This window comes from Falco peregrinus, chromosome 7, assembly GCF_023634155.1.
Source record: "Falco peregrinus isolate bFalPer1 chromosome 7, bFalPer1.pri, whole genome shotgun sequence".
In the NCBI taxonomy this organism is placed as follows: Eukaryota; Metazoa; Chordata; class Aves; order Falconiformes; family Falconidae; genus Falco; species Falco peregrinus.
Window position 1 is genome coordinate 26,941,254 of NC_073727.1, and position 17,156 is coordinate 26,958,409.

Sequence of the window (17,156 nt, forward strand, 5' to 3'; positions counted from 1 at the left end):
AAACATGGTCTAACCTTGCTTATCAAGCGTTGTTTATGAGAATTACTATACTGAGTTGCTTGTGTTACCCCCCAACAGCAAGAATTAAAGGAAGAGCGATCAAAAATTACAAAGAATTAAAATAAAGGAAAATTTGGTTTGAACTTCTCTAGGCATATTAAAAGTGTAAGGAGCAAGACAAGATTGCTTAGGCTCATTTTCTCTAGTTTTACAAATCTGACAAATCCTTTTATGAAAACTATGAAACAGCTACAATGTTTTATTTTATTTCCACTATCAGAACTGTGATCCGATCTACCTTTGGAGAGAGCTCTACAGACATGCCAACTCCAAATGCCCTTTGGTGGGAAGAAGAAAACCAACACTTTTATTTTTTATTAAAATGAATCACAAATAAATCCCAAGTTGCTGATTTTCAATACTGCAAATAAAACCAGCTTTTATGAAGGTATTTAGATTAAATATGTTTCAAACAATAATACTGTGTTATCCGACTACACTGTTTTGTCTTTTCCACAGTTCTTCTGTGTTTTTATCTGCAACCCTTACCTCAGTGCATGGCATTCTTCCAGAAAAATTAGCAGCAGTATAACCAAATGTAAAATTAGCTATATATTTAAGACCCAACTGACGAGCTTCCAGCATTCGAGTTATAGCTCTGTCATGCTTATAAGCCTTCATGGACTGTTTCACCATTATCCTAGTCTTCAAGATTTCTTCTAGCATTCTTGGCAGCACACCCTTTCTTACTGAAGGCTGTCATAAAGGGAATAAAGAAAAAAATTATGTTAAAAAGCCCAACCTAAACAGTTAGGAGTAAAAGCAAAACCCAGAACTATTAGATAATCACTGTTAAGAAGAGAAATTAATTCGCAAGATGCCCTAGGCACCAGCGGTTTGGCTCATCTCACAAATATTACAAGCAACCTAGGATACAGGCAAAGCTCTTAAGGGCAGGGTAAATAGCTTTTTGTTCTTTGCTTTCATCAGCCCTGTGAACGCAATGTTTAGATAACCTTATTAACTAAACTGGGACTTCAGTATTTAACTGATAATTCTCAAAATGTTAAATACTAAAGGAATACTATTTTTAAAAAACTCTGCAAATATTCCTCACTTACATTTTTTGTTTTACATTACGTATACATATGCTGGTGAGCGGCTAATTATTTGTAAGAGCTCCAGGCCATATTTATTAATTCATTACAAATCAGCCAGCAGTACATGTAACATAAAATGAGAACAACAGAAAGCAAGTTAGGGAGTTTCATCTCCCGAATGATGACTCTTTTTCTAGGAAAGCATTCTGCTATACAGGCAGGAGAAGAACAAAGTGTTACACACAGATAATTACTGTTTGATCCCCAAACTGCACTAGTAAAATACAGTTTAATTATAGATGAAATAAGCCTTCAGTATCAATGGAAGCATGAAGCATGAAGATAACATTTTATTACCTGAACTGCCAGAAGCACAGCACTGACAAATATCAAAAAAACATTGGGAAATGAGAACCGAACCTCCCCCCCCTTCTGTCTGCTCTTACTGCAGCAAAATATAAACTACAATTATCAATTTGATCTTAAGCTAGTCAGCCAACAGGAAGTGAAAATACCTGTCACAGAGCACTAATATCATTACCTTGACAAAAGCTACTCCACTGGGTGACACTGTGATATCATGCCTAATCTGGTAAAGTAAGTCAGGAGGTACTCTGAGAGATGTACAGCCAAATTTGAATGCATCATATCTAATAAAGAGAAAAATTAAATATGAAGACAATTCATTCATTTACAGCAGCATCAAGCAAAAGCATCAACTCACATTAAAACGCTGGGAATGCCAGCAAGGATAGAATCACAATTATAATCTCAGGTCTAAACAAACATACTACCGTTTTTAAATTTCTCAGCTACGTGCAAAAGGCTTTAGCCATAAAGTAGTAATAAACAGTTGAATTCCAACACGTGTAATTTATCAAATCTGTTCTGTGTTAATGCATATTTCCAAATGCTGAGTTAGTGGAGGCAGGTACTCATACTGTAATCCCCTATGGAAACCATGCATGTTTGCAAAGGAAAACACTGCATGTATTTTCTTCCTACAAATTCAGAATTTCAAATCAGAAACTTGAAAACCTGATGGTGACACCTAGCAATCATCACATACATCTTCCCATTCTTCCAAATATTGTGATATAGAGGTAACAACAATGAGCAATGAGATTTTTTTCCCCCGATTAACAGAATTACTGTTAAAATCAGTAAGAGATGCTACAAAGAGTATCACTGTATCTTCTTATTTTGATTAGTTAAGACCAGAGTGAGCTAAGACTGTTAAAAGAGAACAATAACTAACATACAGCAGAATAATACTAGTCCAGTTTTGAAAATAGGTAGTGGATTTATATAACATTTTAACTTATTCTGAAGCAATATTAAAACTAGCATCACCACAATAATAAAATAGGTGACAATACTAAAATAACACACATGCACATACAGAGTTGGGGTTTTTTTTGGGTTTTTTTGTTTATTTTTTACACAATGGAGTCTAATTCTGTATTTAATTTAAATTACATATTGATATGTGAATATGTGTGCCTGTGTGTGTATACACATGCACCCACCCACAGAGTAGATCTTTATCATCTCTATTGTGTAACAGAAAATGGTGCTATTCATACATGCCCACTTGTTTCCAATGACAACCAAGGGTTCTCAGTACCTGGGAAAAGATGGTAAAGTCTCTATGGAATCAAAGTTTGTGAGAGAAGAATAACAACTTACTTTCCTAAGTTTTCAACATGTCCCAGGCAGGTTGAAAAACAGTAGTTGTATGCTATCACAATGGAAGGATATAATGACTGGAAATCTAATACGAGGACAGCATTGCTGTAGAAGCGAGATTCTGGCTCCATTATTAAGGGAACACACTGTAGGGCTTTCATTTGAGCTCGCTGCTGGACACTGGGTGTCACAGGAATATAATTCATTGGCTTTGCAACACGCAGCATCATAGACTCCACACGATACTGCAAAACAATTTGGATATAATAATTATAATTTAGAAAATAAAGAATAAGCATGGGTGTATTAAAACTGTGTAAATACACACTTGCATTTCCTGAATTTAAAGTATGGACAACTAGTTTTCCAAAATAAACTGCCACACTCTTACTTTTAATGTATATTTTATATCACATATTGAGGAACTTTTCCATGTGTTTCCCCATCACTTAGCTCTAATAACTGAAAATCAAGTACTTCTGATTTTTATCTATGGAAAAAAGAAACATCCAGCTCAGGTTCAAAAAATAAATATACAACAGGCTGCAACAATACATATGGACAGCCATGCTATCATCAGTGAACAAGCATTTGCTAAACTGTATTTTTGTTAAGACTTACAGAATGTTGAAGAGAATAGTATTATATGCAGTTGATGACCATTTTCCATAGGAATCTGCACAGAAATTTTATTTCAACATTTGGGAAAACAAAGAAATCACATGCGAGTTGTGTAAGTTGATAATTATGCCTCCAAGACTTTGACCATGAGAAGTAACTAAAATATGCTTGGCAGCAAGAGAACCAAAGGAAGAATCTAAATCAGCCCATTTCAGAAGTCTGCTGCTTTGCACTGAGTATCATGCTTTCTCCCTGATGATGCCACAAGTAGTACAGAAAGTGTAAAATAACAAGTTTAAGAACTTTCACCTTGTACAAGACATCAGAAAATGTCATATATGGAGATAGCAGCATGAGAAAAAAACCAGCCCTATTTATGTATTACTCAATGCTTTAGTAAGACTTTAAAAGCAGTAGTAGCCATGTACTCACCGTGTCCATTCACAATAAAAACCAAAATACCTGAAAATGACATACATGGGTGGCAAAGGACTGAAAATCCCAAAATATCAATGAACATTCCCATATAATTCTAAAATGCTGTGATTTATAAGGAACTAAATCATGATTCAAAAGCTTGCTGCACTGCATATTCAGTCACTGTACTGAACGGATTAGGTACAATTTCTTTAACTGATGTTATAAATGAACTTAAGAGAACCAACAGCTTTAACAAGACCCTGCCACCCTGCTGTCCTGGTTTCAGCTGGGATAGAGTTAGTTTTCTCCTTAGTAGCTGTAGCTAGTACAGCGCTGTGTTTTGTCTCTGACACAAGAACAATCTTGATAGGACACTGATGTTTTCAGTTGTTGCTGGGTAATGTATATACTAAGTTCAGGACTTTTTGTTTTCTTGGGCCCTGCCAGCGAGAGGGCTGGAGCGGCATGGGGAATTGGGAGGGGACACAGCCAGGACAGCTGACCCGAACTAGCCAAAGGGATATTCCATATCATATGATGTCATGCTGAGTATATAAACTGGGGGAAGAAGGAGGAAGTGTGGGACATCTGGCACTATGGCGTTTGTCTTCCTGAGTAACTGTTACGTGTGATGGAGCCCTGCTTTCCTGGGGATGGCTGAGCACCTGCCTGCCCATGGGAATCGATGAATGAATTCCTTGTTTTGTTTTGCTTGCATGCACGGCTTTTGCTTTACCTAGTAAACTGTTCTTATCTCAACCCTCGAGTTTTACATTCTTTTATAATTCTCCTCCGCATCCCTCTGGATGAGCAGGGAGTGAGCAAGCAGCTGTGTGGTGCTTAGTTGCCGGCTGGGGTTAAACCACGACACTTGCAAACAAGTTGGAGTTTGAAAGTATAGTTTTGCAGCAGTATAAGTTGCTGCTGCCTTGCACTGATTTGTGTCCAGTAATGAAGTCAGATGTGTGATGAGGTGGTCAGGGACTGGAACTGGCAAAAGCTAGGGTTTTTGTTTTGTTCTGCCCCCCCCCCCCCCCCCCCCCCCCCCCCAGTTTTCAGTGAGTTCTCCAATCATCTAACTAATAATCCATATGCATAAGACTACCTCCTGTTACATCTGTTTAGTCTACTATGAAATATTCAAGATAGCTTAATAAAATAAAATTTAAAAAATCACCTTTAGAAAAGGGCTTGTAAAACTTAAAGAGATACAAAAATATGGAAAAAAAAACTTTAAAATGTTTGCAATCTTTTCTTAGTACTATTCCATTTTAACATCTTCTTCAGCTAAGGAGAAAAGGAACTACTTTCCAAGGGAAAAAAACATTATTTGAGGTGACTGGGATTGTTGCAACTGCCATTTTTGTGACCTAGAAAGTTTCAATGGAAACAAAACACACGTGCACAGAAGGAAAGAGAACAGTCAGGACAGAAAATGCACCATGTTTCTGTTGCTTGCTCCCACTCACAGCCATTTGAGAAAATGACAGGTGGAACAGTCTTTGCAAGCTGCAATCATGACAGTTTAAGCATATCTACACTGGCAGTATGCCAGGTCCCACCCTCCCTGTCCCTAACTGTGCGTTTCTCTTCCCTTGTCCCAACACTGGTACTTTTCTGGTAATGCGGTAAACCAGATCAGGGAGCTAAAATGGCAAATGTCTATCAACCACCACCATAGTTCTGGCTGCTGGCATCACACACAGCCCCCCCCCCCCCCCCCCCAAAAAAAAATACTGGGACAGTACCAGCAAGATCAACAAGAACCTGCACTAGGTCAAGAGATGACACAGGGAACTGCAGTCAAGGGAAAACAGGTGGCAACATTTTTGAATGGGGTTGAACTGTTAAGGAACTGCAGCTTCAGACGCTCCTGTTTCTGGCTGGCTTAAGACTGGTCTGCTTAGGACATTAGTTTTTGTCTTTTTGTCCACAGATACTGGCAAAATAATCAAACCTGGTCAGCTCAGCTATATGTCTATTAAAACAGAAAGCAAAAAAATGGTAGGCAAGAATTACGGTAGGCAAGATGACAACAAAAGACCAGACACATGTGAGTGAGAGTTGTCATCTCTTATTTCAGTTGGTGTTCAGGGCTCACGTGAAGCCATGAAAACAGTCTAGTTAGTCTCATCACTCAGAACCTAGGCAAGGAAATCCTTTGGTATTACTGGAGATTGCTGTGGTCTCAAAGAAAGAGTTGTATAAATCTCACTCTGTCCTGCTCCCCTTCCCTCTGGTGCTAGTATCAAACTAACAGAACCACACACATCTTGCATGACACATGTATTCAATACAGCCAGAGCCTTTCTTGTCTTATCATCAGATCTCACCCAGAGGCCTGCTTCACAGGAAATGTTACTTAGAACATATTTGATGCAGCTTTGTCTGCCCTGGAAGAAAATCATCTCATCTCTCTAAACCATGCTCAATTGTATTTCTTAGTGTTTTAAAAAGCATTCATTTTCAGACTCATGTAAGTGTGAAAAATACCAGCTCAGAGGGAGAACTTAGTGTTCCCAAAGTTGGTAGAAGAGTCTCGCTGTTCTGATTTCAGGCACTATTTTTAACAGCTATTTTTAATCTCTGAGACTAAGCATTCAATCCATTATTACTGCTTTTGAATTGCCTTCCTCTATGTTTCAATTTTATGTTACGCAAAACAGTCTACTGTGACCTAACGAAAATACATACACTAACTGAAAAGATACCAAAGAACTAAAGCGCTTTGTAAAGACTATTCTGCTTTTGTGAAGCGTAAGGAAAACTGAATCTTACCTGGGAGCCTCTTGTTAACACATGTAAGAACTGAATGCCAAAAAGTCTTGCCATTTCACTTGTTCTGTCAATCAAATCCAGTTTGTCTAATAACTGGAGATTCCCACGGACCCGGCTAACATAATGATCAACCATTTTCCATCTGTGAAAGTGAACAACTCGTTATAAACAATGAGGAGAGTGTTGCTCTTTCTACTAAGAAAAACGTGTTTTTATGACAGCTTGTTACAAACCAGCAAATAAAATCTCCCCTGGGACATTTTTGTATGGCTCTTTCAAAAATGTGGCACACACAAGCATACACTTACATATGCTGAAGATACTACTGTTAAGGTATATCTCAGTAACATGCTATACCCTGTTTCCCTCACTGCCCCTAAAGGATGAAACAGAAACGTCAGATTCTCCTCATCGGTTGAGGTGGGTTTTTTAACCAAGTGGACTTTTGTGGAGATATCCTTCTATATTAAGAATACCTATCTCAGTTGGACAGAAATCTGTAACTTCAGCACTAAACCAAGTTTCCACCTAGTTGAAAAGTACTTAACTTGTACAGAAATTATATGTATATCATGAAAGACGTTCACATCAATACTCAAGTTTTATGAATTGTTCGTATCACACAATACCACATCACTCCAAGGCAGTAAAGGCCAGTGTGCTGTGTGTCATTTAAAGGTATTTTTAAGCAGCTATAGTTTCTGTCTTTACACCTTGCAAACTGCTCTGTGCTATTTTTAAGGCTAGCTTGGTTGACGTGAACCTGACAGTTCACAGAAGTCCTGATGAATAGTACGCACAAAATAAAGACCTTACAGAACTTCAAAATAGCGTACCTATTCAGATATGTTGAAACTGTAACTGAAAAATTGCTTTTTGTGCATTTTAAAGAGAAAAATACACAAAGATGAAATACTGAATTAACTACACAACAGAACACAGCAGAACAACTGAGTAAATAAGCTCATGTTGCTGCACACAGACTGCTCTAGGACCCGAGCTAAACTGATTATTTCTTCCTATGCTGACTTTAGCTTATACCTATCCAATGTTAAGAATGCGACCTTAAAAATAACAAACCAAATGGATTAATACATTATTACCTGTAGACATCTGCCTTATTATCAAACCAATCAGACAGAACTCGGAAAGTAAATAAGGGAAAACGGTGATGAAGAACATGAAAGCCCACGTTTTCGAAAGTGTAATTCATTAGATTCACCTAGAAAAACGCAAAGCACTTGTTAATATTCACGATGTTCTTCATAGTCAAAGAAATAACTACTTTTTAAAAATCATAACAACTAAATTTATTATTTTTTTCTTAGTATTCTTTGTTACAAACGTAAACATTCATACTTAGAAGTCCCTAACTATTTACAAGTCAGGAAACAATATCCCTCGTCAATTCAAAAGAATATGTGGTATTAAGTAGATCACAAAGATCTGATCTGAATTTGGCTAGAACAAGCTTTGTAAAGACTGAGCCATTTGAGTATTAAATGTAAGGTCATAAACAGCAAAACAATGAGTAAGCCCAACAGCTTAAAAAAAGTTCAAGTTATTTAATTTACTAAAAGCACCATACTAGACTAATTGCTAAAATAGGGAAGTTGTTCTCAAAATGCACAAGGAAGTGAAAAGGAATATCATTAAGAAACATTACTGAAAGATAACGGCTTCAGTATTTTACATTTTAGTGATATGCAAAATCCATTCTCAAAGTGGCAGACTGCTCTATTTGAAGAAGTGTACACGAATAAAGCAAAAAGTTACAGAAGTTAAACAAAATTTTCAACGAAGTCTACAGTAAGTTAAAAATCCCAGTAAGTCCAATTAACCTTTTACAAATTTTACCTCATTTCTCATCATTCTCCAAATATTTAAGATAATTCGCCCAACAATATTTATTTCACTCATTGTATCCGATCCATATTCATCCAGCTCAGTCGCAAATCTGTTCTCTTTCTTTTCATCTAAAGACATTAAAAAAGAATATATTCAGACAAGTTATAGGACAGTCAAGACTAAATCAAGCTATCCCTCTTCCAATTTGAGCTCTCTAGAAAAATAAGAATTCGTAAAGACTGTTACTGATTGCACAAGGTTATTTATTTACTGGCCTTCCACACAATCTCTAAATAAAACTCCCCCAGGTTTTTCTTGCGCATCCCTCTGAAGATAACTCTTAACTTTGGTTTCATTGAAATGGTGTCCATGGCAATATATTCTCTGTAGTGAATATATCGGTTAAGCAATGCTGAATGTTAACGGAGTTAGCTGCACGTGCACGCACATTAGTGCACAACATAAAAAAAAAGCGATTTCTGCCCTAAAGGGTTTGTAACTCAAGGCTTTATTGGCAATGATCTTACACAGTTGGAACCAAGTCACGGGAGAGAAAATTCAGTGCCTTTCATACAGTAAAAGCAAACCCACCGCAGTGGGAGCCAGCAGACACGAGTTCTGGATAGCACAAACGGAGAGAGAAGGAAATAGGAAGGAACAAATGCAGAGGCACTCTGAATCTTCCTGTAAGACAGTGGTGACTACAGCACAGGAAAGACACCCTCTTTTGCCATCCTTGGGTTTTTTTCATGCTTTGAAATACCACAACACAAAAGAAGATGGTCTTTCTGGTATATTTCTTGAAACTCTTTTTTTTCAGTCATCCTAAGGCTACAGATTTGGTATTCTTTCCTGAGTTTACATAGATGTTTTTTAAAATGTACAACACAGATAAAATTCAGTATGAAAACACACTGTATTATTTGATCCTCTGTCTTGTTCCTTCTTATTAGTTTAACAGAAGAGAAAGCACTTTGAGGCAATTTCCCCACAATTCTAAATCCCTACCCATTTTTCAACTGTCGGGTGTATACTCTGCCACTACTCACTTACCAGATACCCCTGCACAGTACCCTACTAATAAAAAGCAGGAACTTTTGGACAGAGTGTACAGAAGTGTGGATACACAATATTTTGCAATAATGATCAGAACTGAGCAACTTGTTCTTCAAAGAGCCGTGAAGCACATTTACCCTTGAAGACAGAAGTACAAATTGCCTGAAATTCTGACTGTTGTGAAAGAACATACTACAGATTAACTTTGTATGTTGATCTTTCAAATCTGTATATCAAAATATGATTAAGAAAACCTATTTTGCATTTACTGACCTTATCAATAAATCACAGAGCCTTGACAAAATTTAGCAGACCTTTCATACACAGTATCAAAATGCGTATCACCTTTCTAACCTCCTTATTGTTTCAGATTTTTAAGGAGAGAAAACAGCAATTTCTCTTTTCATGTTTGGATGGGAAAAAAAACCCACAAGCAGCAGCATTTTTTTTATCCTGCTTTTCTTCTTTTCCACATGCTGGATCTCCTGTGAAAGTAAGGAACTTAAATTTTTCCCCCCTCAATTTTTTTTCTTTCGTTGGAAGCAGAAATTATCAGTTAGTTTTACTTTCTGCAGTGTCACTCTAGTTCTCTTCTGAGTTCTTTAGGAGATACCCTACATTTCTTGAGTTTGCTTCCTGTTTTGCTGGTAGAAACAGGCAACAAAGTATACTGTGATCACAAAGGAGACCCACTGCCCGGATGAACAAGACTCTGCATGTGATGAGCATTGCAAAATTACAAAAACCCTGTAGTGCTCTACAGCTGGTATGGGGAATAGATCACCAGAACCACGTGAGCCTCTTTGGAAGCAAAGTTGTTAAGAAGCAGGACTGGACACTCTTCCTATCTTTCAAGTGCATGAGATGAAATAAAAAGTCTCCTCTCATTCTCTGTTACCCAGTCCCTAACTTTGAGCTGTGATGCAAAGGAGGAAACAGGAGGCCACAGTGCACACACAAAAAATGCCACTACGCACAGGCACAGTACTCACTTCTCTTGTGGTGTGTCCTAATGACTTATGAATAGTTCACTTGTAAATGGCAGAGGCAGCACCAGACTCAGCCAATAAAGCAAAACCAGAGAGAAGTCCAGCTTTCTTTTTGTTAAGTTGAAATCACAGGAAAGGGAAGGAAAAGTACCTTCCATCTTTATTTCAATAGGAGGAAAGAGGAGCATACTGCTTGAAGGAGCACTTCCTGTTCTGAAAATACAGCATGTGAAGAAGGGAGGGAAATATGAAGCATAGGGGTTGGAAAAGCAGGAGGAACATAGATGGGGTCAAAACCATGGACAAGGAGGCCACAAAGCAACAGAGAACACAACACCTGTACGTTTATGGTCATGCATGCAAGCCCACACTTATGGCATGACATTTTTGGGAGGAGCTCATCAGTGTGAACATTTCCTTATCTTTCTCCTGCAGTTCATTCAAAAAAGAATAATTACTTACCTTACAATAACACTAGTTCTTAGAAACATTTTAAGTGTTATGTATACCATTTCTGGGTGTGCATCTGCCGCCTGGCACAAGAACATCCATACTATGAATACCAGTGCTGTGGAGATCATACCTACGTCCTGCATGCCCACTGAAACTTTATGCAGAAAGATGTTAAGGGCTACAACCCTGGTTTCATTCACTAGAACTGAGTTCATGCTCTGTGGGACTTCATAGATGTAGGGAAGAAAGTCCAACTGTGAAATATTCAGGGACATCATCATTAAGAACCATGCTGTTCCCAGAGAAGTAACCTGTCTTTCTTGAGGAACTCTTCATGTGCACGCCAATTCCAGTAACTTGAACAACAGCTTATGTCATGAAGATGAGTACTATCAAGAGCTTTGCTAATGTAACTTTTGATTCTGCATCAACTACACTGCAGGCATAGCTGTTCTGCAAGACAAGACCTGTGACTCATCCCTTCAGAACAAAAGCAGAGACACATTAGTTAACTGTCCCAAACTGAAGCGGTTGTTCAGCCATACTTCTACAGTACAGCAGTAATCTCTGTGATCTTTGGAGGTTTAAGAAAACGTTGACTGCAACACTGATCATTCCTCTTACCAAAGACGGTGCAAATCTTGAAGCGTAAGGGGTCCAAAGTCCTTCAATACCTCTGAAGACTGTACCCAGAGGCATTAATATTGCAACCATTACATCATCTCAATTTGAGCCATCAGGAGAATTTCATAACAAGGTTCACACAATCAGTTTGTAAAGAACAAATTTTAGACCTTTGTGCTGAAGAAGGAAACTTGTGACCTTTGATGGCCGACCCATATTTAAACTGCTATATGTTCCTGTTTTCATGTATTAAGTACTAAAAAAATTCACCAAGGTCCAGTTGCCAACAACTTTCAACTGAAGATGCAATTTGTACCTATGTTTTCTTGTCCCTGGGAGGTCTCAGACTCAGACCTTTTCTAAACAGGTCACAGGTAATAAAAGCATCAAAAAAGTACATAAATATTCAAACCTCAAGGAAGGAGTGTGTGAACGTAGCTCTTCTAAAACATCATGTTCTCCCGGCCAGGCACACAGTATGCCAACATAAAAAATGCTCTTGCTATGCTGGGTAAGCCCAAAGATGCAACTAGCCCAGTATCATGTTCTATCAAGTACCCAGAAGCAGAGACTTCAAGAACAGGGGAAGCAGGTATTGATAATCTCTCTAGAACTCTCCCAGCTTTTAACCTTTTGCAGCTTTCCTGGGCCAAACATTGTTTTCACATATGTAATAGTTCCCAATGGATTTTTCTTCCAATAATTTAACCTCCTCTTTAAGCAACATACACTTTAAGCATTTGTAATATTTCGTGGCAAGGAACTCAACAGTTAACAACCCAGGGATGAAAATTCAACTCTTACTCTATAGCTGCGGCCTTGCTAGCTTCATTTGGTGTTTTCTGGTTCTTGCATTGGAAAAGACCGTGAACAACCAATCCATAATCTCCCTTTACATCCCTCAAGATTTCATAGGCTTTCACCTTTCTCACCCAGTTTTGTCTTTTCTGGTCCTAACTTACTAGACTACTAGACACATCTGCATTACCCTTCTCACCTTTACCAGTTCTCCTATATCCATTTTGATGAGGGAAAGATTATGGAAGAGGCTAGAATCACAGTATTTGAGGTACAAGCACGCTACAGATTTTAACATTGACATTCATTGTTTTATATTTTCCTTGTTCCATAATTCCTAACATTTCATTTGCTTTTTCAACCATTACTAAGTAGTAGGATCAAGTTTTTAATAGGACAATCACAAGAAAGCACTTCTTATTTCACAGCTATTTAGTTTCTGTACAGATCTTTGGCAGGAGCCCTGACAAAAGCAGCTTTTTCAATTGTTTTGACTTTTAGGATCCTATCTCCCTCATCCACATCATCTTGATGACTGCAAAGAACTATAACAAATTTTTGAACCAGTTTTTAATTTTACAAAGTCATCCTGACTGCTCTCAGGTGCACTACATTTGTCTAGCTGTTCATGGCATTCTTCAGAACAACAGCTTCTATTGATTGGCTAAGTGTAGACACTAGGCTTACCACTCTCCTGGGTAACTTTTCCTCAAGTTTTCAAGAAAAAAACCTCTCAAACAGATGATCTTCTGAATGTTGGAGGAAAGCTTCAGCACCTGGGCTAGTAAAATTTGCCCACAGTACAAGAATAGCTATTGAAAGTAAGGATTTTGTTACAGAGTTGCTGACCAGGACACGTGCTGTTCAGGAGCATCTTTATGACCTTGTATCCTAGCCAGAGAAACTCAAATAATGATTATTGTAGGTAACCTGAATACCATACGCATATGACAGAAACAAAGGAGAAGGAAGAGAAAGTTTGGAAGCAGAAGCACCTCCAAGAACTGAAAACTTAACACGTTACTACTGAAAATGAATCTACGTTCATGGATACAGGACACACCCAGAAGTGGAATACACAAAGAATTAAAAAATTCAGAAAACACTGAAAACCAGAATCTCATTGGTGTTTCAGATTATTTTTTTACTGTGATTATACCTACAACAACAAAACAGCAACAACAAAAAAAGGTCCATCTGAGGAAATACTCCACATTTATTTTTTTAATTTATTCATAAATTTCTACTTGTTTCTATTGAAACTGAACTGAAACCCCAATACAATAACTTACCTGGCACACGAGAAATCATCTGGCATAAATCAACTTTTAGTGCAGCAGCTCTCTGTAAGAGATAACCCCAGGAATGCATCTGGACTTCATAGCCTAACAAAATGTCTGGGTCATATCTATAGAGGGGGGGAAAAAGGAAAATGAGCTTCATATTTTTTAAGAAAATATTTTCCATGAGTAGAGTATAAACAGGATTTCATTCTAATCATGTTGAGTTTAAAAAAGTAGCAGCCACAATCGGTTTCTATGAAAGCAGCATCTGGACTTTAAAACACACAATCTTTTAGGATCTTCAATATCATTCAACTGAAAATAAATTTAGAAGGAGTATCTTCATTGGGATTTTTTTTAACATACTTTTATTATCTCAATCTTCATAAATAAAGAACAAAATCTAGGTCTAATCAGGTTTTATCGATGGAATCAGGCTGTACTGAGCATAACTGAAACCTAGCTACCAGCACAAGACAGGTAATAAAAATGTCCTCAAACTTTGTTGTACTATTTTCCTTTATGAAATAGAATTTGCTACTAGGCTACTGGAATGTTTTGCAAATAACAATGTGTCATGCATACCACAGCGTAGCTTATAATAATCAGAGGACACTTCTGGTCATAAATGCTGACTCTTTACTGGGAAAGTTATAATTCACAGTTGAGTGAGAGCTGTCAAAATTGAAACATGGAGAAAAGCAACCGTATTTACTTGTTCTATTTACATACATCTTCCTTTAAGATAACCTTCTTTCTGTAAGATACACAAGACAAATTCATTTTACGCTGTTATTTCATGCCAGGTGGAAAATCTGACTGGCTCAGGTATGACAGGGGGAAAAAAAAAAAAAAAAAAGAAGTCAGAATTGTCTTCTGACACAGGCACTGCCTATCTTCCATTTAGGCTCAGAGAAGAGTTGACTGGACAGAAGGACACACAAGGTGGCTTCAAAGTCAAAGCACTGGTAGGAGTTGGCTCGGAAGGAGCCTGTATCACCTACCTTTTGAGTAGGCACTATCAAAACCAGAAGTCATGATCTGGTCACTTGCTGAAGAGCCTAATGATGATTCTCCCAGGCTGGGCAGAAAGATACTGTCCAAAGTAACATCAGATAGCTGTTATTTTTATATCAAAAAAAGAAAAGACGCTTCACAGGGAAGAACATCTGCTTCTTTCAATGTAGCTCAGTCAAGGGGTTTTGAGTTCCAGCAGGCAGGATTCAGTACAACTGAATGACAAAAGGGCAGCTGTCAGGAGGCAGAGGACTGGATGAGAGGTCAAGGGTCCTGTACCACAGTCTATGCCCAGCCCCACAACTGGATACAGGCTTGCAGACCTTAGTTTATGGGAGAAGTAGGCAGGGACCTTGGCTTGTGAACAGGGTCTCTGTACTTTCTGCATCCTTAAAGGCATCAAAAAATGCCAACATTCCCTGACCGCTGATTATAGCAGAATACCACCTTCCTGAATTAAAGCTGTATCACAAACATTACAAATAAAGCTTCAGACTATCATCAAAGTCTCTTGCTTCTTGCGTGTCCCAGACAAGGGCAGATGACAACTCTGAAGTAACCAAGTACTCTGAGAATAGATCCAGAAAAGAGCTTCACCACACTTCTGCCATGGACATGAACTTTCCGTGAAAAATAAAGGGAAAAGTATTTGAATCTTCTTACTAAGCATGGCTATCTCTTTATTACAACTTGGGCTTTTGTACCAGCCAGCGGAAGCTGCAAAAATCCCTTTTACCTCCTACTTCTACCTGTGAAGGAATGATTTTCCAAAAATTTTTGGGTAAAGCCAGAGATTCTAAAGCAAGTTTTTGATTTCTAGCATTCCAGATAAAGAACCAGCACTTTGACTTTGCATTTGGGGGGTATTTTGCCATCTACTCTTAATGTAAAAAGAATGATTCTTTGGTTTTGGAGACAGGAAAAGAGTATCAGGCATGGAAGCAGTAAATTTACTCATTTTGGAAGCCTACTCTACCAGCTGTACACACCCAAAGTTACCTGGAACAGTTTATGGACAAATGAATGAAGCTAGCCTGCGGTTCCTACCAGCAGCAGAATCAGTGTCAAAAAGAGTTATGACCACTTGCTGCTCTGCACAACATACAATGACTGCCAACTGAGGTGCTAAAATTATGAATAGCTTCATCTAAGCTTTGAAATAAAAAGCAATTATGTAATGTTTTATACAGTCATAGAATAAATGTTAAAAAAATTAACATATTTCACATTAATTCTTGCAGCTATACTACCCTGGTCCTAGCATACAAAACACTACTGATTATTTAAAATAAAGGAAGTAGTCATTTATGTTCGTATTTGTAAACTGGTGTCACATAATTCAAAATGGAAAATACTTGTAGATTTTACGCAGGGCAAGATGTTATGCAGATGGGTTCCATGACAAATGCAAACATGAATGAGAAACTTGTGAAGAACTTCTTACGTGGTACATAAAACAGTATTCATTGTGCCAGGAACTTGCTTGCTCTTTTAAGCCTGTTCTGAACAGAAAGCACCATGTTGTCTGGAAGTAGCAAGCTGCCATAACTACATTAGACAGCTATTACCTGTGATGAAGGCCAGTTGCTCTGGGTTTCACCTTGCCCAAGTAGTGCATTATCTCCCTCACTTCTTACTTAACTGAATTGTAGTGGGCTATTACATTACTACTGCAAATACCTCTATTTGTATTGCAACTGAATGCAACATTTCATCGATTCATTAGTTAATCTTACTATTCTCTTTTAAGCTAATCAATAAAATTACCTTTGTAAAACATCTGCATATAATCACAAGAACTGTTTCCCTGGTATCCTTCAGATGGAAAGATGTTTTATAGGACAAGACATAAAACCACTGTAGTTTATGATGTTTTAAGATGCATGCATGCATTTTCTTACATAAATAAATTGTACCTAACTTCAATATTATGTATTTCGACACAATTTTATGTAAATTCACATGTAGATTGGAAAACTTATCACTCAAAAGATTAAAAAAAATAAATCAATGTGTAGTTTTGAACTCAGTCTTGCTTGCACAGGCCATTAGGGATTGCCTATAACGGCACATTACTGAGTCATAGTGTATCACTTTACAGTGCATTACTTTGCTTTTCCTTCCCAGCTACACACTGCACGTGCATTAAGGGGAGGGCCTCATTTTAACTAAGTTTGGCATCTCAAGTTTTCTAAGCTGGTCTCTTTATTGTCACTGAAGAAAAAGGCCTCTTTGAGTGAACTATTCCTTATATTTTCGCCGACTCTTGTAGAATGAGGTCCTGTTCTGACTATTTAACATACATGGTGATGCGGGTAGACACTGACAACGAAATATAACTGTCTAAGTTTCAGTCAGGTGACTCTCATACAAAGCTATCTACATGGAAAATCAAGGTAGAGTACCTAATAAATGGTGAATTCAAACCCTACTGTCAATTCCCTGTAAACATAGTCCCTTAGTCTCAGTTTCCTGTATTT

At 37.8% G+C, this 17,156-nt stretch overlaps 1 protein-coding gene across 2 annotated transcripts in view; it reads right to left on the bottom strand.

The window, feature by feature from the left end:
- REV3L (REV3 like, DNA directed polymerase zeta catalytic subunit) overlaps window positions 1-17,156 on the bottom strand; it is a 124,739-nt gene that overhangs the window by 10,534 nt on the left and 97,049 nt on the right. For both annotated transcript variants that reach the window (XM_055810198.1, XM_055810199.1), the window contains 7 exons: window positions 13,669-13,784; window positions 8,466-8,584; window positions 7,712-7,830; window positions 6,609-6,750; window positions 2,790-3,034; window positions 1,642-1,750; window positions 550-756 (listed from right to left, as the gene is read on the bottom strand). In XM_055810198.1, coding sequence (XP_055666173.1) covers window positions 550-756; window positions 1,642-1,750; window positions 2,790-3,034; window positions 6,609-6,750; window positions 7,712-7,830; window positions 8,466-8,584; window positions 13,669-13,784 — 1,057 coding nt within the window. The remainder of the gene's footprint in view (window positions 1-549; window positions 757-1,641; window positions 1,751-2,789; window positions 3,035-6,608; window positions 6,751-7,711; window positions 7,831-8,465; window positions 8,585-13,668; window positions 13,785-17,156) is intronic.